This window comes from Caretta caretta, chromosome 4, assembly GCF_965140235.1.
Source record: "Caretta caretta isolate rCarCar2 chromosome 4, rCarCar1.hap1, whole genome shotgun sequence".
NCBI classification, from domain to species: domain Eukaryota; kingdom Metazoa; phylum Chordata; order Testudines; family Cheloniidae; genus Caretta; species Caretta caretta.
Window position 1 is genome coordinate 95,903,339 of NC_134209.1, and position 22,266 is coordinate 95,925,604.

At 42.5% G+C, this 22,266-nt stretch overlaps 1 protein-coding gene across 11 annotated transcripts in view; it reads right to left on the reverse strand.

Annotated features, from left to right (window-relative positions):
• MICU3 (mitochondrial calcium uptake family member 3) overlaps nucleotides 1-22,266 on the reverse strand; it is a 153,335-nt gene that overhangs the window by 58,832 nt on the left and 72,237 nt on the right. For all 11 annotated transcript variants that reach the window (XM_048848154.2, XM_048848153.2, XM_048848149.2 and 8 more), the window contains 2 exons: nucleotides 10,744-10,791; nucleotides 5,213-5,295 (listed from right to left, as the gene is read on the reverse strand). In XM_048848154.2, coding sequence (XP_048704111.1) covers nucleotides 5,213-5,295; nucleotides 10,744-10,791 — 131 coding nt within the window. The remainder of the gene's footprint in view (nucleotides 1-5,212; nucleotides 5,296-10,743; nucleotides 10,792-22,266) is intronic.

Below are 22,266 nucleotides of genomic sequence, written 5' to 3' on the forward strand. Positions count from 1 at the left end.
TAAGGTTAAGATTTTGTCAGGGTTATTTTTAGTAAAAGTCAGGGACAGGTCACAGGATCCCCCCACTGCCTAGGGCAGCTGAAAGCTGCAGGAGCCACTACCACTCACAGTGGCTCAGAGATCCAGGTCCTCTGCTGCCCAAAAGCTCTGGGGGCCCTCCACCGCCCGCGGCAGCTCCAGAGCTCAGAGCTCCAGATCCCAGAGCTCCAGATCCCTCTGCTGCCGGCAGCAGCTGAAAGCTGCAGGGGCTGCTGCCACTCACAGTGGCTCAGAGCTCCGGGACCCCTGCTTCCCATGGTGGCTAAGAGCTCTGGGAGACCCCTGCCACTTGCAGCATCTTGGAGCTTCAAGATTGGTGGCTTGGAGCTCTGCCAGCAGGGGCTGAGAGCTCTGGGTCCCCCTGCCACCCATGGTGGCTGGGAGCTTCAGATCCCCCCACTACCCGCAGCAGCTGCGAGCTGCATGATCTCCTTGCCAGTTGTTGCAGCTCAGAGCTCCAGGTTCCTCCGCAGAGGGGTGGTAGCTGCAGGGGCCCCCACCACTTATGGCGGCTCAGATCTCCAGAGCTCCTGCCGGCTGACAGCTCCAGCCCCGCCGCCCTGGGGCTGAGGTGGAAAATATCATGGAGGTCACAGAAGTCATGGATGCCATGACTTTGATGACATAATCTTAGCCTTAATGATAGTCAGTGGGACATAGTATTACCAGGGTACAAAATATACAGGAATGAGAGAGTAGGTCATGCTGGTGGGGAAGTAGCACTATATGTGAAAGAAAGCAAGAGTCAAATATTAAATGAATCAAACAGTACAACAGAATCTCTATAGATAGAAATTCCATGCTTGAATAATAAGATTATAGCAGTAAGAATATACAGGTTGAACCTCTCTAGTCCGGCACCCTCTGGACCTTAGTGCTGAACCAGAGAATTTGCCGAACCATGGGAGGTCAATGCAGACTTCCAGCAGGTCTCCATAGGCGTGGGAAGTAGGGGTGTGAGGGGTGCTGCAGCACCCCCAGGCTTTGCATCCAGCATGGCCCCCCGCCCAGGGGCTCCGATGCTGGCCCCAGGTCCCAGCCACCAGCCCCTCACCCGGGGTCCCAGCCGCCGGCCCCAGGTCCTCCCCCTCTCTTCCGGAGCTTGAACACCGTGAATCAGCTGTTTGCAGCGCTTCGGAAGCACTGCGAGGGAGGAGGTGGAGTTGGTAAGCGCGGGGCCACTGGCACACAGTGGCAAGGGGGAGGGGAGCAGAAGGGGGAGGCTTGGCGCCAGTAGATGCTCCGCTCCCGCTAATCTTTCCCCGTGGGTGCTCCAGCCCCAGAACACCCATGGAGTCGGTGCCTATGCCAGACCATGGATATTGCCAGACCAGGGAGTGCCGGACTAGAGAGGTTCAGCCTGTACTACAGACCACTTGACCAGGATGGTGACACGGTGGCTCTGAAATACTCAGAGATTAGAAAAAAGGAGTACTTGTGGCACCTTAGAGACTAACCAATTTATTTGAGCATAAGCTTTCGTGAGCTACAGCTCACTTCATCGGAATGCATCCTTTTCTTTTTGCAAATACAGACTAACACGGCTGCTACTCTGAAACCTGTCAGAGATTAGAAAGGCTACAGAAAACAGAAAACTTAATAATAATGAGGGATTTCAATTATCTCCATATTGACTGAGTACATGTCACCTAAGGATGGGATGCGGAAATAAAATTTCTCAACATCATTCATGACTGTTTCTTGGAACAACTACTCCTGGAACCTACAAAGGGAGGGGAATTCTTGATTTAGTCCTAAGTGAAGCACAGGATCTGTTCCAAGAGGTGTATACAGCTGAACCGCTCAGTAATAGTGACCATAATGTAATTAAATTTAATATCATTGTAGGGGAGAAAATACCGAAAAAACCCACCACAGTAGCTGTTAACTTCAAAAAGGGGAACCATATAAAAATGAGGAAGCCAGTTAAATGTGAATTAAAAGGAAGAGTCACAAGACTGAAATGCCTGCAAGCTGCATGGAAACTATTTTAAAAAACAGTAATAGAGGCTCAAATTAAATGTGTACCTCAAATAAAAATAAAACAGTGAGAGGGCCACAGAAATGCCACCCTGGCTGGAGAAAGTAAAAAGAGACAGTTAGAGACAAAAAGACATCCTTTATAAAATCAGAACTCAAATCCTACTTAGGAAAATAGAAAAGAACATAAACTCTGGCAAGCCAAGTGTAAAATATACAATAAGGTAGAGGAAAAAAGCCAAAAACCAAAAAACCAATCCGAAGAGCAACTAGCCAAAGACATAAAAACTAACAGCACATTTTTTTAAAGTACATCTGAAGGAATAAACCTGCCAAACTATCAGGGGCGTACTGGATGATCCAAGTGCTAAAGGAGCACTCAAGGAAGACAAGGCTGATGTAGAGAAGCTAAATTAATTCTTTGCATCACTCTTCACTGCAGAGGATCTGGGGGTGATTCCCACACATGAGCCATTCTTTTTAGGTGACAAATCTGAGGAACTGTCCCAGACTGATGTGTCAATAGAGGTAGTTTTGGAATAAACTGATAAATTAAACAGCAATAAGTCACCAGGACTAGAAGGTATTCACCCAATAGTTCTGGACTTCATTCAAACAATAAAATACAACTAAATAGATAAAATTCACCTTTGGGCTAAACTACAGATTGAAAAATATTTATTTAGATTTGTAAAATAACAAAGGTACACCTCTCTCAGTTCAGGGCAACTACACCTGTAATCTCACCCTGTGGTCGAGCAAGGGCAAGTATTCACAGGCTTCCGGCTCCCCAGCCATCAACTCTCTTGGGCAGAGACACGTGCATCTCTCAAACTTGACCAGGGTATTTCCAGGCTGCACAGTTTCCTGCCTACACTGGCAATTCCCCACCAATGCAGATTGCCTCAGCAGGCCTGCTTTCTCTTCTCCTCAGAGTCTATAAACAGCGTAATTAGCCACAGTTAAGTTACAATACAACTCTTTTTAAGCAAGCACATTTAGTAGTAAAGTAAAAAATCATTTCAGAGAAAATATATTAAAACAATAAAATCAACAACAACACCCTACATGCATGCTAATAAGCTTAACAGAGATCACCCCTAGTTGGTGTCAGTCCTTCCAACCCTTCTCCAAGTATTGGGGCCCTTCTCTTGGACAGAAGGTCCTGTCTGTTTTCCGGAACATAACGAAGCCCCTGAGTCAGCTTAAACTCAGGTTAATTATCTAAAGTCCTTCCTTTGACTTTGGCCTCTGGAGAATCCACTTTGAACTAGCAGGGGCAGCGAGTAATATGGGCCCATGATACCCATGCTCCAGCAATATTCAGGGCCGAGGGGCCTGGCTCCACCAATGTATGGGGCCAGGTCTCTCCCCCGGCCCTACCTGCTGCCCCCTGTGCGCCTCCCCTGAAGGTCCCCTGCCCCCCGCCTGATGCCCCCATGCGTCTCCCCTGGACCCCATAGCATCCCTGCCTCAAGCGGGCGGCTGTCCCCGGCAGCTATGCGCTGCGCTCCACTCTGCCAACTCCCGGCACCAACTGCCGCCGCAGGGTCCTAGCGCCCCCCCATCCACTAGTGTCAGGGCAGGCTGACCCTGCCCTTCCGCCTTAGACGGACAGACCCTTTCCTTTTCCAGTGGGACCATCCACCAGCACAGGCCCCCCCCCACCTGCAGTCACCGCTCCTGCCCCACACTGGGCAAGGGGCAGCCCCATTCCCTACCCCCAGTGAGGCTACAGTGAGGGGCAGCAGCAGGGGAGGAGGCGCACACGCACCTACCACACCCACCACAGCAGAGGTGAGGGGGCTTCCTGGATCTGACAGGGGCTCTAGGAGCACGTGCAGGGACAATGGTGCGAGGTGAATGTGCTGCCAGGAGTGGAGAAGGGGCCCCTCCCTTGGAGATCGCTGCTGCCAGTGGGGGGGAGGGCTGGAGGGAGTCCTCCTCTCTGGCCCCAGCCCGGAGAAGCCTGCCTGCACCCCAAACTCCTCATACCTGCCCCACCCCAGAGCCTGCACCCCCAAGCCAGAGCCCTCACCCCTCTGCACCCCAACCCTCTGCCCCAGCCCTGAGCCCCCTCCTGCACCGTGAACCCCTCATCCCCAGCCCCACCCTGCAGCCCTCCCCTCAGCACCCCAACCCTCTGCCCGAGCCCCTCCCATACCCCAAACCCCTCACATTTTTACATTATTTTAAAACATATATATTGGCTTACAAGGCAGGTGTGTGCACGCGCGCGTGTGTGTGTGTGGGGGGGCTTGGACCCGTTTGGGCACTACCAAAAATTATACAAACCTGCCGCCTGCTGGATGTGTTACATCCTGAATGAGTACCCAATCACACTCCACTGTTCTTAGTTCCTTGAGGGCTGTAGTTACTCTCCCGCATGGAATTACATACAATCCCTGGCCCACAATGACACACGCAATACAGTAAGAGCTCCCCAAGATATTGCAGGAAATTGTCATATCTGTCACAACACCTAATCCAAAAGCTCTAGGTGCCCTGCCATTATTTAAAAGTACAAATTATCCAGACTCCAGTCAGCCTTGCCACCATCATCATCCAGGTGTAATAAAACTATTAAGGGCCCAATTCAGCAAATCACTTTAGCATGTGCTTCACTGTAAGCCTGCATTTGAAATCAATATGATTTACACAACATTGTAGCGCTTTGATGAAATGGGACCTTAATGATATGATGGGGTTAAGCAGCACAGCAATATCTCAATTCCACCTCAGAGCCTCTCCAAATGGTCCCCAAAATAGACTAGCTTTGTAGCATGTCATGAAAGTTAACAGATTCAGGTTATTCTGGACCAAGTGGGGAAATAAACAAAGGCAAGAGGCCACCTGGAGAACATCCTGCCACAAGCTCTCTCATTGTTATACCAAAGTGTGCCTAGCTCAAGTAACTGCTGACCACAGCTGTGGCAATATTAGCCCAAAAGGAATTTTATTTGAGAAATTTATTAACAACAACAAAAACAGTAGACGGGAAATGGGAATTCAACTTCAAAGCACAGCATGCAGTACATCTATGCACCATTATAAATAGTTGACATTTACAGTTACCTACCATTTTATGCAATCTCTCATTGTCATACAGAATTTAAACATAAAAATAGAATGATAGCAAGATTATGTCAAAATACTCAGAAACTGATCAAAGAGCAATATCTAATATACATACCACCAAGAACTCCTTTTTGTCGACCATCTCATTGCCATCAGTATCAAACATGTTGAAAGCTATTTTAAAACCTGCATGAGGCTCTGCCAGAAAAAGAATACAATTGTCAATTATTTGCAAAAAGTGATGATAAAAGTTTAACCTTTATGAATATAAACTGAATATTTTAGATCAGATCCTCAACTAGTGTATATCAGTATATTTGTGCATATAAACAGTGTATAACTGACTTACAGCAGCTAGGGATCTCACCTTAGACATTTGTTTCACTTTCAACATTTCAGAAGCTTAATGCAAACCTCAAAGTTCACAGATTGAAAAAAAAAAAAGAAAAGAAAGAAAAAGGGTAAAACATCTTGGAGCAGTGGTGGTTTGGTATTGAGGAGGGAGAAGCAATCACACATGGCTATTACCTGTTGTCACCTCCTAGGGGTAGGGCCAATGTTCCTCCCAGAGTCATTGTGGAAATTGAGGCAAAACCCATTCTGTGGGTGGGTGGCGAGGGGCGGGGAGGTTATGTGCTTACAGTATTAGAAGATTTAAGAAAAATATTTTTACAATACTGCTTAATTGAAGTGAGGATCCGTTGTGGCACTGAAGTCCAAATAGCGATTCTGAAAAGATATATATCTGATTCCACACTTCTGATCTGCAAATTATGTTGATTGGAATGTCAGATAAATAGAGACTACCATATTGCTGGCACAATGCACCTTAATTCAGAGCCAGCTTTCTTCAGCAAAAATACACACAGCCAATACATTTGTACAACTTTTGCTAGGAAAGGCATGACCCATCAAAATTAGTTAATAAGCCCCCCACAAAATTATAAGATTTTTGCAATGATGAAATATCATCCAAATTTTAACTTAAAAACTTCTTACCATTCAGTTTTATAAAAACTGGCTTCTACTATCCAGGAACAAGAACTTGCTAAGGACAATACGAGAAACAACATACTGACCAAGGTGAAATCCCTGAACAGCGTTAGGTGAGAAGTGACGGTCCTAAAGACAACCTTATCTTTGTGAAAGAGAGTAAACAGGCTATCTTTTAAAATACCCTACAAATCACTCATTGCTGTCTTTAAAAGCTTTGGAAACAGCCAGAAGAAATGACATCTTAAAAGAATACAGATAAAGACTAGTAAAGATTAAACAATAGAATTCAAAAGCCAGGCTATTTTAGAAGCTTATGCAATAAACCTTTTAAAAATCTAGCAATATCGAAGCAAGCAAACAATTTAGTATCCTGTGAATTATGGCAAAAAGAACAAACGGGGCAACCAAATGAAATTTAAGATATCGCTCACAGAACAGATTTAACAAGGAAATAGATTTAGAGGATACAAGGAAAAGGGAAATAGGGACAAGGCAACTAACAGAATCTCAAGACAAGGAATAACCAAGAGCTGTAAAGCCTTCTTCTGTTTAGCACTGTATTACTTATGTTAGGTAAATAAAAGGTGACAAACATGCACTCTCCCCTGTCCCACTGAGCTCTATTATATTTCAAAAGCCTGGCAATTAAATATAAGGGGACACATTCACCCTATGTATAACTCCACTGACTTTTATAAGAATTAATGTCTCGCCTGAGGACAAAGTATCAAATGACTTGGAAATAATACTAAGAGGCTAATAGAACATTTTGGTATACCAAAGTACCAGTAATTTATTAACCAGAGGTTTCAGAGTAGCAGCCGTGTTAGTCTGTATTCGCAAAAAGAAAAGGGGTACTTGTGGCACCTTAGAGACTAACAAATTTATTTGAGCATAAGCTTTCGTGAGTGAAAGGGAAGAAGGAGGATCCTGGGAACTACAGGCCAGTCAGCCTCACCTCAGTCCCCGGAAAAATCATGGGGCAGGTACTCAAGGAATCAATTCTGAAGCACTTAGAGGAGCTTATAGATCAGGAACAGTCAGCATGGATTCACCAAGGGAAAGTCATGCCTGACTAATCTAATTGCCTTCTATGACAAGATAACTGGGTCTGTGGATGAAGGGAAAGCAGTGGACGTGTTGTTCCTTGACTTTAGCAAAGCTTTTGACACTGTCTCCCGTGGTATTCTTGCCAGCAAGTTAAAGAAGTATGGGCTGGATGAATGGACTATAAGGTGGATAGAAAGCTGGCTAGATTGTCGGGCTCAACGGGTAGTGATCAATGGCTCCATGTCTAGTTGGCAGCCGGTATCAAGCGGAGTGCCCCAAGGGTCAGTCCTGGGGCCGGTTTTGTTCAATATCTTCATAAATGATCTGGAGGATGGTGTGGATTGCACCCTCAGCAAGTTTGCAGATGACACTAAACTAGGAGGAGCGGTAGATACGCTGGAGGGTAGGGACAGGATACAGAGGGACCTATACAAATTGGAGGATTGGGCCAAAAGAAATCTGATGAGGTTCAACAAGGACAAGTGCAGAGTCCTGCACTTAGGACGGAAGAATCCCATGCACCGCTACAGACTAGGGACCGAATGGCTAGGCAGCAGTTCTGCAGAAAAGGACCTAGGGGTTACAGTGGACGAGAAGCTGGATATGAGTCAATAGTGTGCCCTTGTTGCCAAGAAGGCCAATGGCATTTTGGGATGTATAAGTAGGGGCATTGCCAGCAGATTGAGGGACGAGATCGTTCCCCTCTATTCGACATTGGTGAGGCCTCATCTGGAGTACTGTGTCCAGTTTTGGGCCCCACATTACAATAAGGATGTGGAAAAATTGGAGAGAGTCCAGCGGAGGGCAACAAAAATGATTAGGGGACTGGAACATATGAGTTATGAGGAGAGGCTGAGGGAACTGGGGATGTTTAGTCTACGGAAGAGAAGAATGAGGGGAGGTTTGATAGCTGCTTTCAACTACCTGAAAGGGGGTTCCAAAGAGGATGGCTCTACACTGTTCTCAGTGGTAGCAGATGACAGAACAAGGAGTAATGGTCTCAAGTTGCAGTGGGGGAGATTTAGGTTGGATATTAGGAAAAACTTTTTCACTAGGAGCGTGGTGAAACACTGGAATGCGTTACCTAGGGAGGTGGTGGAATCTCCTTCCTTAGAAGTTTTTAAAGTCAGGCTTGACAAAGCCCTGGCTGGGATGATTTAATTGGGGATCGATCCTGCTTTGAGCAGGGGGTTGGACTAGATGACCTCCTGAGGTCCCTTCCAACCCTGATATTCTATGATTCTATGAGCTACAGCTCACTTAATCGGATGCATTCAGCTGTAGCTCACAAAAGCTTATGCTCAAATAAATTTGTTAGTCTCCAAGGTGCTACAAGTCCTCCTTTTCTTTTTATTAACCAGAGAGGCTCAGAGAATTATGAATACCATTTCCTTTCAACTTCTAAATGCCAAGGCAGCACTAGAGAAAAAATGATGACTAAGATGTTAAATGAATCCTTCAGAGAATTTTCCAATATGATTTTCCTTTTAAAATATCAAATGACATTTTTATTAAAGTGACTGGCCAAAAGTTTGGGTGGAAAAAAAATAGATCTCCCACTGATTAAAGAGATGCTGCTATGTGCCCTTGGTCAGGTCTTAAAGCTACCAACTAAAACAATCCATACTCATGTTCCCTGATATTGGCAAGAGGAACAGTTGACAAGCCGATTCTATGATTTAAAGCACAGTCCTATGGCCATATATTCCATGTCTCTAAAAGGTATGCAATGTTTGCATTTACTCCACATGTACACCATTATTCTAGTAGGTCCTTTTGAGCACTTGGAAGGAAAAGTTGAAAACTCAGTCATATTAGCCTGAACTCCAAAGCTTATTAATTATTCAATTTAGTAATAATTTCTTGCCTTTACTTGTGGCCCTATGCAATGATGGACCAAAGCCCGCTTCTTACTCTGCCATAGTTACATAAAAATGGCATCAGCTGATAACCTCAGTTGTTTGGATTTCGAAAATTCCAGTTTAACGTCTACCATTCGGACAATTGAACTATTTTATCCTTCAGTCAAAAAATGGGTAAGGCACCTCCCACTTCACTTCTTACCTATAATAAAGAATCTCATTTTTGGTCAGACATTAGTCCATTTTATGGATATTATTTGTAATGGAAAACAAATTCAGCCAAAATATTCTAGAGCAAGGGTAGTCAACAGGGGGACTGTGGGAAAAATCCAGATCACTAGAGGCTTTTGACCAGACCACAAAGCTCTGGGGGAGCTGTGAGCAGTTAGTGTGTGTGGGGGGTGTAGTGCAGGCAGAGGAGTGACTGGCTGTGTTCTGGTGGGCTTGGAGGAGCTGGCTGCTGGGGCTGACTCATAACTGGGGGGGCAAGTGCTGCCCTGCCCTCCCTAAATGGAGCCCCGCCAGGTACGCCGGAGCTTAGAGCTTCAGCCCCTGCTGGGAAGCGCTGGGGCTTCAGTCCCTGCCGGGCACACTAGGGTTCGGGTCTTCAATGCCCCTGCCGAGTTACGAGTCAGTGCCAGGCGCCTGTCGGGCCGCTGCTGTCTGCACTGGGTGCCTTCCAGGGCTACATTTAGGGAGGTCTGTGATCAGAGAAAAAGGGTTCCTCAGCAAATAGTACCTCAGGCAGTCCATAGACCACTTCACTGCCACGACCTCTTTCTCAATGATGGATACAACTTTCTCCCTGTAAACAGCTTTTAGCTTATGTAGAGTATGGGGTTTTCTTCTCCCGTAACTTCTTATGAAAGAAGAGCCTCTAGCTCTACATCTGAGGTATCAGTTTCTCATATAAACCTCTTTGAAAAGTCTGGATTAAAAAGAACTGGGTTCTGACACATACAATCCTGTGTATATGATTCCATGCTTACACTTGAGAATTCTTGCATGAAATGCCCAAATAAATGAAGCACTGTTGTGGTTCTTGTGTTTGATTTTTAAATTCCAATAGATGACAGTTTTAAAAGCCTATTATTTGAAGTTAACAAAACTTCTAAAACTAGTTCGTAAATCTTTAATTTACAAATCTAAAATCTCAAACAATTGTGTTAGTTATGGAAAATCTATACTATACATAATTGACTCTAGTACAATCAAACAATTAAACCTTCTACATTCTTCTATATTGTTTTCCCAGGTGGAAGACAAAACAAATATTTAATTTTGTTAGTGTTTGTTGTTTACCAATAAATATTTGGCTCAGTTTTAACAGATTTTCTAAAACTATGTAAGCGGATATCATATATAGATTGAAAAATAATATTTACAATTTATTATCTCTCTCCATCTTCAGAAGTCCTTTATAAACTTTAATAAATTTATCTAACAATTATGCAGCAATTTCAGAGGACTGAGATTATACACTACAAACTGATGTTCAATTCATCTGATAATCCTTAATCTCTCATTTTCAGTAAAGGGTGCCCATGTAATACAACACTTCAATTGAAACGTTACGAGATTACCCTGGGATAATACAGTGACCAAGTTATATGGAAAAGATGGATGTGATTTTTTCCCATATAATTTATATAATTTTTAAGTGAACATAAAATATTCTAATGTATAGCAATAAATTCAGAATCACAAAATTGCAGTGAGTTTTTTTCAGAATACTTACTTGTTAAGATACAAAGGAGAAACAGATATTCTGTGTAGGAAATCAAACCTAGAGACAAAAAAAGTGTCATGTCATATCAACTCTAATGAGCCTTCATTTGTCAAGCTTGAAAAATTAGAGGTTTTTTTTACACATATATACATTACAGCTGGGCAAAATTGTTCAGATGAAACTATTTTTCAGTCAGAAAGCAGATTTAGGTTGACTGAAACATTTTGCGAATTCATGTATATTCCAGCAAATTGTTTCAGTCAAAACAAAAAAAAAAAGAACATTTTTCCAAAAAGTCAAAATGAATCATTTCAACATTAACAAAATGAAATATTTTTTCAGGCAAGATTTCACACAGGGATCTAGGCATTATTCACAAAAATGGAAGTAGGGGCACTGTCATCCCCCTTATAACCTTTAGTGCAATGGGTAGGGTACTCATTTGGGATGTGGGAGACCCAGGTTCAAATCTCCACTCCAGAGCAGGGATTTGAACCCAGATCTTCACTCCTTCTAGGTAAGTACCCTAACAACCAGGCTACTGGGTATTCTATAGGGGGTCTCCCTCACTCTGTCCTGTTGAAGCTGTTCCACTTTTTATAAAATACTTGAACAGTCATTGAGGGGGGAGAGCAAAAATGAATGACTCTATAGCCTTGTGCTCAGGACACTCACCTGGGAGGGAGAACACCTACATTCCAATTCTTGCTCCAATGAATATTTATTTATACAAAATGGAACAGCTTCAAAAGAAAAGATTGAGAGAGCCCCACACTAGAATAGGCAGCCAATAGCCTGGTGGTTTAGGCACTCTGCTCCAGACCTAGGCTGTCCACATTCAAGGTGATTGCGTTAACTACTGGACGAATGGTTATAAATCACCTCCTCCTGTTTTCCAAATGTAGCCCTTCATTTTCTTTATCTTTTAGAACAAGTTAAAAATACCCAAAAGGTTTTGTTCAATGTGAGCTTACTTTTTGATATTTTGGAACTGTCAGAAAACTAAAATCTCTCTTTCTCTCACCAGCGGAGAGTGGTTTGTAGTCCAGGTAAGTTGTTCTACAAATACACTGCAGCCTTACTACTAAAACACTAGGTTAAACATATATTAGTCTCATCCCTTGAAAGTAATGTGCATGATGCATTACACCAAGTTTTTCCAAAACCCCAACCATGACACATGGAAGTATCTTATGGTAGGTTTCAGAGTAGCAGCCGTGTTAATCTGTATCCATAAAAAGAAAAGGAGTACTTACAGCACCTTAGAGACTAACAAATTTGTTAGTCTCGAAGGTGCCGCAAGTACTCCTTTTCTTTTTATCTTATGGTAGTATACAAAGGTTTCACATTACAATTAAAACTGTGTTCTCTCCTGATGTCATCTTTAAATTTGTTTAAGCTTGGGTCATAATTTTACTGAATGTTAGTACACATATCTAGTTAGGAATTTTGCTTCTCACATTGCTTAACAATACACAGATTTTAGTATTTGGCTGCCTCTGTGTATACATACATACACTCTAATTATGCTTTGAAGTTTACATTCAACTCTTATTAGATGAGCTTATACATTTTAATTAAATAAAAAGAAAAGGAGTACTTAGAATCATAGAATCATAGAATATCAGGGTTGGAAGGGACCCCAGAAGGTCATCTAGTCCAACCCCCTGCTCGAAGCAGGACCAATTCCCAGTTAAATCATCCCAGCCAGGGCTTTGTCAAGCCTGACCTTAAAAACCTCTAAGGAAGGAGATTCTACCACCTCCCTAGGTAACGCATTCCAGTGTTTCACCACCCTCTTAGTGAAAAAGTTTTTCCTAATATCCAATCTAAACCTCCCCCACTGCAACTTGAGACCATTACTCCTCGTTCTGTCATCTGCTACCATTGAGAACAGTCTAGAGCCATCCTCTTTGGAACCCCCTTTCAGGTAGTTGAAAGCAGCTATCAAATCCCCCCTCATTCTTCTCTTCTGCAGGCTAAACAATCCCAGCTCCCTCAGCCTCTCCTCATAACTCATGTGTTCCAGACCCCTAATCATTTTTGTTGCCCTTCGCTGGACTCTCTCCAATTTATCCACATCCTTCTTGAAGTGTGGGGCCCAAAACTGGACACAGTACTCCAGATGAGGCCTCACCAATGTCGAATAGAGGGGAACGATCACGTCCCTCGATCTGCTCGCTATGCCCCTACTTATACATCCCAAAATGCCATTGGCCTTCTTGGCAACAAGGGCACACTGCTGACTCATATCCAGCTTCTCGTCCACTGTCACCCCTAGGTCCTTTTCCGCAGAACTGCTGCCTAGCCATTCGGTCCCTAGTCTGTAGCTGTGCATTGGGTTCTTCCGTCCTAAGTGCAGGACCCTGCACTTATCCTTATTGAACCTCATCAGATTTCTTTTGGCCCAATCCTCCAATTTGTCTAGGTCCTTCTGTATCCGAACCCTCCCCTCCAGCGTATCTACCACTCCTCCCAGTTTAGTATCATCCGCAAATTTGTTGAGAGTGCAATCCACACCATCCTCCAGATCATTTATGAAGATATTGAACAAAACCGGCCCCAGGACCGACCCTTGGGGCACTCCACTTGATACCGGCTGCCAACTAGACATGAAGCCATTGATCACTACCCGTTGAGCCCGACAATCTAGCCAGCTTTCTACCCACCTTGTAGTGCATTCATCCAGCCCATACTTCCTTAACTTGCTGACAAGAATACTGTGGGAGACCGTGTCAAAAGCTTTGCTAAAGTCAAGAAACAATACATCCACTGCTTTCCCTTCATCCACAGAACCAGTAATCTCATCATAAAAGGCGATTAGATTAGTCAGGCATGACCTTCCCATGGTGAATCCATGCTGGCTGTTCCTGATCACTTTCCTCTCATGCAAGTGCTTCAGGATTGATTCTTTGAGGACCTGATCCATGATTTTTCCAGGGACTGAGGTGAGGCTTACTGGCCTGTAGTTCCCAGGATCCTCCTTCTTCCCTTTTTTAAAGATTGGCACTACATTAGCCTTTTTCCAGTCATCCGGGACTTCCCCCGTTCGCCACGAGTTTTCAAAGATAATGGCCAATGGCTCTGCAATCACAGCCGCCAATTCCTTCAGCACTTTCGGATGCAACTCGTCCGGCCCCATGGACTTGTGCACGTCCAGCTTTTCTAAATAGTCCCTTGTGGCACCTTAGAGATTAACAAATTTATTTGAGCATAAGCTTTCGTGAGCTACAGCTTACTTCACCGGATGCATCCTTTTCTTTTTGCGGATACAGACTAACATGGCTGCTATTCTGAAACCTTTAATTAAATATTGATTTTTAAGGCTTTGTTAAAAATTGAAGTGTAATGTCAGAACTATTTACCAATTTAGATATATATGAAGCACCTATTCTAGGCCTCTCAATACTTCTGCGATACTTTAAAAATCCAATCACAAAAAATTTTGAACTGGTTCAAACTGCAGAAAATAATTGATCAGGCTTGAACCCAACATCCGTATTATACACTCATTACCACAAATTGTGCTCCTTCTTCCCCAAAAGCCTGGGTAAATAGATAATCTTGCAGCATGCCCAGAAGGTCAGTGAATTAGGGATATTCTGGACTCTTTTCAAAATGGGCTGCTTAAGGAATAATTACTGCCTTGAGGGTCTACTGGAAAGGCTTCAGTTCCATTAATCTTTAATGGCAGACCACCAAAACTGGTCCCTAGTCCCCAACATGATAGGAAGGGCACTATCTCAAAAACACAGGAATTATGAGTTGGTCTATAATATTAGCCAAACTCCAAGGGCGAGATTTTTTCAAGTTGCAGGTGCCTAGTGGGATTTTCAAAAGTGCCTAGACAGCTAACTCCCATTTATTTCAATGCAAGTTAATCACCTGTGTGTTCCTGAAAATCCCATTAATCTCCTATCTGCATCTTTAGGTGCCTACATACCTTTAAAAATCTAGCCCTAAATGACTAACTTCTAGTCCCAAACCAAACACTAGACTATCTGTGAGCATTGAACCAGGAACCACCTGGAATTTCTTCATGGTCATCATAGTGGCTGTGAAATCCAAAGCTCATTCCAACAATTTGTCATCCATACACATGTTAAAATCACTGATTGCTATTAGCCTTGGTACCTCCAAGGTGGGTCAGCAACTCACACGGATAATTTGCAGCACATCAGCTGGTTCTCCTGAACTTATGCCAACTTAAATGCATCCTGGGAATAGCACAAAATGAACATACTGTAATTAATCTAGCCTGGGTGCAGGAAACTTCCAGCTTTTCAGGCTCCATACAAAAATCATGCAGAGTAGATCTTCACCTGTCTTTTTTAGGCTAATACTGTACAGAATACCTCGCTTGACCCAACTGTGCCCAAACCAGTAAAATGGTAACATCCAGCCACGTTTTGCTAATACAGGCAAGCCTGGGGGGCAAAAATCCTAACTAAATCATGGACTGTTGAAATTCACTGATCTTCCACCTATCAGCATGAAGCTAAAACTGGGATTTTTGTCCTTAACTATAGGTAAAACCAGTGAAACAGAAATTATGCATTTTGACCTCACAAGGTATTTTTCTGACTTGTCTCCTCCCATACATGAATATAGGAACGGAGGAATCCAAACACCCACAATTAATTCTTTGCATACAATACTACCATATTCCCTACACACAGCAACATTTTTCAACTCTGTTGGCCCTCTGCAGTGATTATTGAGTGGTCATAGCTGCCACACCTCAATACTAGCCTGCATTGAAGATCCTTTGTCTACAAAGCCAAACTAAGAAGACTATTCACTCTCCCAAACACCTTTACCAATAACACCCCAAAACCTCACAGCCATTACCTTCAGAATCACTCCCTAAATATTCTCCAGTACAACAGGCCATTTATCCTAAATAATCCTACACCCAGGCCATTTATCCTAAAAGGGCAACGCTTCCATGATGGATATGTCTCCTACCCTCAAAAAACAAGAAAAAAATACCCAGATCATTTTGGTCCTCCTACTGAGGCTGGAATGTGGGGATGATGTAAAAGGAAGGCAGTTGATTAAGCTATCATTTAATCACACCAAACCACCTATCCATCCCCCAAATGAACCCTTACACACCCGTAAATTCACTAAATTTGAACCTCTTTCCTCTCTGACCCTAGCCCAACCCCTAATTTCAGAAAATAAAATAAACAAACTATTTAATTCTTCCCCCTCTTCCTCAGTCTAAATGGAAATCCCTGGAGTAAACCTTCTGCTGCCGCTGGTGGTTGTTGTGGTGCAGCTAAAGTAGGGAAGGCTTCTAAGCAGTTCTAATACTAATTTATAAGGAAAATGGATAGTATCTCACTCCCGCCACCCCCACAAAATTGTGGATTTGTAAACAAAATGTAGCTGCTTCTGCTAGCATTTCAAGTTTAAAAGCAGTTACCCGAATAATAAATACAATCATGTATTCTGCCTTGTGTCATCTAGATTTTGTACAGTACCTCAGAAACTGAGAATTACTGTTATGTGTCAAAGCCAGTTCCAATTTTTCATTAGGTCTGTGACTACTTGGAAGGTCAGCTACCTAGAGATCAAATGAAGCTGAGATATAGATAAAGGGATGTAAAACATGCTTGAGTAATCAGTCAAATGTAAAAAATTATTTTACAGATTGTTTTTCAGTGTTTGATAATAAAGTGTTTTCAGTGTTTCTTTGTTGTAAAATAAAGGAAGGAAGAGCAACTGTCAAGTAGTATGTCAGCAGACATGAAGGGAGCTATCTAGGAGGCCTTGAAAGCATTCCCTCCTTTTGTTTGTACTAGTATATTGCAACCTATGGACAGATAGTTCTGGTTGACTGCCCTGAGTGTTATGGGAGAAAGATTCTGGAATGACTATAGCTCAGAAAGAAGGGATAACTTGAAGACCACATAGAAGGTGCAGAGGTCACTTGAGGTGAAAACGATTGAAATAAAAAGCCCTGGACCATATCCTTAGTTGGTGTAAATTGGTGTAGCTGAACTGACTTCAATGAAGCTCTACCAAAATACACCAGCTGAGGACCTGCCCATCTACATACTTTATATCAAAATGCATATATTGTAGCAATAAAGCCTAATAGAGAGACAGTGTGAACTAGGAGATTAAGACTGGATTGGGACTCTGGCGATCTCGATTCTATTCCTATCTCTGCCTTTGGCATGTCATCTCTCTGCCTCTCAGATTCCCTATCTATAAAATGGAGACAATGATACCACTTTTGTAGAGTACTTTGAACCTACTAATTAAAAGCACTGTTATTATTCTACCACTTTGCTCCAATTTTACACCATAATTTTATTAATTTCAATTGACTCTCACTGGCAGAAAACTGGAGTAAGACACTGGTGAATCAGATGTAGATATTTTAGAGATATTTGTATTACACAATTCACAAAGCTTATTATTGGATACACTTTTTAATGGAGAATATTTTTAGAAGAGTTATTTATATTGCATATGTGATTGCCTACTATATGGTAATGTTTACATTATTTAGAGCATATCTGTATCTTTTAAAAGTAGAGCCACATCAACAACTATTAATAGAACATATAATGTAATTCTCAATTGATATGAAGATTATTTTATTATCAAATATTGATAAGAAACAAGCACCTTTGTGCTTTCTCCTATGCTGCCCCATGCTTGGGAGGATCTGCCTGTAAGTATCCACAAAGCTACTTCACTATATTCCTTCAAATCTCTTCTTTAAAATCTCCTTTGCTGTGATGCCTACAAAAAACTTGACAATGCCTGGGCCACTAGTGTGCTGAGACCACTGCCTATCATGCCAAATGTAACAGAGCCCTCAGAGGGTCAGGTGGTTTACTGGGTAGCACACACAGTATCGCCTCTCAGCAGGAAAGCCTTTCAGTCCAGTTCCTCACCCAAGGATGGGTTTGGCTTCCCCTCAGGTTTGCAATGTCCTTGCCCTTTTCTTATCAGACATGGAGTAAGAGTGCCATGTCGCTTGTGCCCCCTCCTGCAGCAGTGGAAGTAGGTAGGGGAGCCTGGGTCCTCTCACTCCACCAGGCTCTGAACTAGGGCCCTATGAGAGTCAGTAGTGTCCAGCATCCTGCATTGCCCTCGGAGTTACCCTCCCTCGGTCACTTCCTACCATCTGTCTCCCCCCAGAGCTCCCAGTCCAATATAAGGTAACAAAAGAAAAAGAAAAAAACAAACAAAAACTAAACCTTAAGCCCCAACTGGGCTCAGTATGCAGTCCTGTTCCTCAAAGGGAGGCTTCTTTGGCACCCTTGTCCAGGAAGGTCTATCTTCCTCCCCAGCCTCCCACTTCTGAGCTGAATTTCTCCCTTTAAGCTTGCTCTGCAGGTCTGGAGGGGAGGGGCTACCTGGGTCCAGTATTATCCTTTAACTCCCATGGAGCCAGTGTGGGGTTTGTCCACCCCTTCACACTAACCAATACAATCTCATTGTTTCCTTGTACTCCCCTGTCTCTATCTACCTATGGTCTCTTGTCTTATACTTAGATTGCAAACGTTTTGAGGTCGGAACTGCCTTTTTGTTCTGTCTTGTACAGGGTCTACCCTACATAAAATAATTCAGCCTGGGAATAACAGTAAAATATGTCAAGATCATGATAGTTAAGAACTGCTGTAGATGTTTAGATAAGATGGTTTAGAAATGCTTTAAGATTTTATTTTCAGTGAACAATTCAATCTACACCTGTACAAAATAAAAATAGGGAGATCACACCTTTGTAGGTTATTGCATTTTTATACTGTATATTTGGTTGTGATATAAAGTATTTCCTTGGATTCAGTGTCAGTACTTAGCAAACTAGACCATAATTCATGGCACATTCAACAAAAGGAAATAGGCATTTTACAGAAGAAAGTCATAACTTTTTTGAGATAAGTCTCTTATATCAACACAAACCAAAAGGGGACAATCTGACCTAAACAAATATCTTGAGTTACAGAAATAAGAGAAAGTCATGAGAAAGTAATTAAGGGCCCAATTCACAAAGGAACTTAGGCATTGCAGTGCTCAGCATTGCAACACCTAACCTGTAAGTGCCCTGGAAATCACTGGAAACCACAAACCCTGAGTTGAGTTAGGCACCTAGTCTCCCTATACAATGCATGGGGAGAGGTAGGCACTCGAGAATGGGATCTATAAAAGACATTATGCTAGGCTGGGAGCTGCCTAGGATAACCAATGGGAGATGCCAATGAAGGGGGTTTGTCCTCATCTCCACCCATCTCATGGAGTTAGGTACCCAAGTCCAATCTGCTTGCGATCCACAGCCAGGAGTCATGTGCATAAACTGGTTTCAGAGTAACAGCCGTGTTAGTCTGTATTTGCAAAAAGAAAAGGAGTACTTGTGGCACCTTAGAGACTAACCAATTTATTTGAACATAAGCTTTCGTGAGCTACAGCTCACTTCATCGGATGCATCCGATGAAGTGAGCTGTAGCTCACGAAAGCTTATGCTCAAATAAATTGGTTAGTCTCTAAGGTGCCACAAGTACTCCTTTTCTAAGTGCATAAACTGTTTCTTGCAAAAAGAGCAGCACACACTCCTAACACCACATGAGGACAACCAGTAGTCATCCTCCATTATAACATTTAGCCTAGTTGTTAGGGAACCCACTTGTGATGTAAGATCCTTGTTCAATCCCCCCGTCCCCTGATGAGAAGAAGGGATTTGAACAGGGAATCTCCCACCTCTCAGGTCTTAATTACTGGAATATGGGGTAGTTTCATACAGGTCTCTCAATTACGCTTGTTGAAGCTGTTCCTCTTTGTATTAAAAAATTATATATATGTAGGGCCAGAGAGAGAATGAGAATGACTCTATGGTCCAGTAATGAGCGTACTCAGCTGAGAGGTGGGAATGCCCAGTTGAATCTCTTCTCATCAGGCAGATGGGAAGCTGAATCAGCATCTCCCACATTCCAGGTAAATACCCTAACCTGATGGGAAAAGGTTATAAGGAAGGCCTCCTCCCTTCCCCGCCTGGCTTGTTTTGTGTGGCGTTAGGCAGCTCAGATCCTGCTTCTGGATCGGGCACTGCAGGCAAAATACATGGGGCAACATCTATCTCTTCTGGTTTGAGGATCAAGTTAGGGTTTAAGTATGAGATAGGCACCCAGACACCTGCCCAAGGCAGCACTGCACATGCCGAGAGGCAGAAACTTATATGCCTAGGGAACTTTTTCTTGCAAAATGTAAACATTGAATGAGTTCAGGCACCAGCTGAGTGAACAAAAGGGAGCAGACAAAGATAAAGTTGGTCATAAGGATACAGATAGAAAGCTTTCAAATTAGGTACGGAGGGCCAGTTTTTAAAGGTAGTCAGGTGCCTTGTTTTCAGTGAGAGTTAGGCACAGGTGTTTTTGAAACATGTTTTGAACTCACCCTGAGTTACCAACTCAGAAAGCTAGTTTCACAGATAAGAACATAAAAACATGAGAGCTGTCGTACTAAGTCACACAGTGGGCAGTACCAGAGCTTCCAGGGGAGTATACAGAACAGGGCAATTATGGAGAGATCCACCCTGTCTTGCCTCCTGGCTTGTGGCAGTCAGAGGCTTAGGGCTGCCCTGAGCATGGGGTTGTATCTTGACTATTTTGGTTAATAGCCATTGATGAACCTGTCCTCCATGAACTTTTCTAGTTCTTTTTTTAACCCATCTATATTTTTGACCATCACAACATCCCATAGCAATGAGCTCCACAGGTTAATTGTGCGTTGTGTGAAAAAGTACTTTCTCTTGTCTGTATTAAACCTCCTGCCTATTAATTTAATCGAGTGACCCTTATTGCCATGATAATAGATGCAGCCAAATAATAGCACTGCCACTCCAGTAATTTTTTTAAAGACACTTACAATAAACTCAAAAAGATTTTTTCTCCCTTCTTCCTCCATCGTTTTGTAGCCAGACCATCTCACTGACCCACCCACAACACCCTTCTCCAATACCTCAAAGGCCCCTGCATTGTTGTAATTTTCCCTCTAGCAAATGAGACCTACACAAAGTTCCCTGTGGAAAAACATCCACCACAAGAGGTTGCTAGAAAGGGAGGCAATACTTTTTCAATCAGTGATTACAGTGCCTCCACAATGCTCCCAGTCCAAAAGCAGGTGACTGCTTAAAAAATACTCCAATCTGTGCATGTAGGTACTGGGAAGGATTGAACATTATTGTGCATACCTGAAGTCAGATTTTAGTCTGAACCAAAAAATAAAACCAATGGAAAAATGAAAAATAGCAGAACTGGAATTTAAAAGGCCAAAAAAAACAACTGTATGTGTTCCCCCCCATTAGTAATTAAAGTGTCATTTAGCATTCAATTTAGTCAAACTTTTAATTAAATAATTCCTTTATATTTTACTTCATACCTTTTCTAAATCGAAGGTACATTTGATGTAGATATCCAGTTTTGCACCTTGTATCATATATGAGGTACATGGAAATAATTTAATATTACTTTCATGTGAACTGCACAAGAACTTCTCAGCCTAACAAAGTAGTTCCATCCTAAGGTATCTTTTAATAAAGGATAGGTCACCAAAAACAAAAGTGTTGCTGGAATTCTGCAACAGCCCTGCATGAAGGAGACATACTTAAGGACTGAAGAGTAACACAGTTAAAATATATAAATAAATATATGGTTTTAACAAATGTTATGTGAAGAGTGAGAAAGGTGATTCCTATTGTTAAATATTTAAAATTTGAACCCTAATTTGAGCCCTAGTTCTTACAGAGTCTTTACTTATGTATGAATATTTTTCAATGGACTAAGGCATATGTAATAAATAAATAATAGTTATACCTCATGTAGTGCTTTTCATCAGTAGAGCTCAAAGCATTTTCCAATATTGGATTTTTACAGAACGAAAAACTGAAGCACAGTCACTTTGCCCAATGTCTCAACTGGAAATGGAACCCAGATCTCCTGAGTCCTAGCACATCGTTCTAAGCACATAACTTGACATCACTGAACCAGTGTTTATAAACAGTCTAAAAATGGAATGTTTGTGTTTCACTTAGATGATCTAAAACTCATATTTTTATGGAGCCAAATTCGTCATAGCAGAAAGCAAACTATGGTAATTTCTCTTGCAAGCATAATATATTTATAAGGTGCACACCAAACTTCAAGGAAGCTATTTTTTTTTCTCTTGAGGAGTCTAAAAACTCCACAGGAGAGAGGTAATCTATAGCTCCATAACTTTACAGGATTAGGCTGCACAAGAGCTACATAGAGGACAGGTTCCACTGCAACTTTATACATGCTAAGTGTACTTGCTACATACTCTCTAGTTTTGAATTATCCTAAAGTTAATACAAATGGACTTAGGTACAGTAACTCCACATTTAATGACGTCCCGGTTAATGTTGTTTCGTTGTTATGTTGCTGATCTATTAGAGAACATAGTCATTTAAAGTTGCGCAATGTTTGCTTATAACGTTGTTTGGTTGTGGGGGCTTGGAACCAGGGTGGGCCTGCAGACCCCCTATCAGCTATCCCT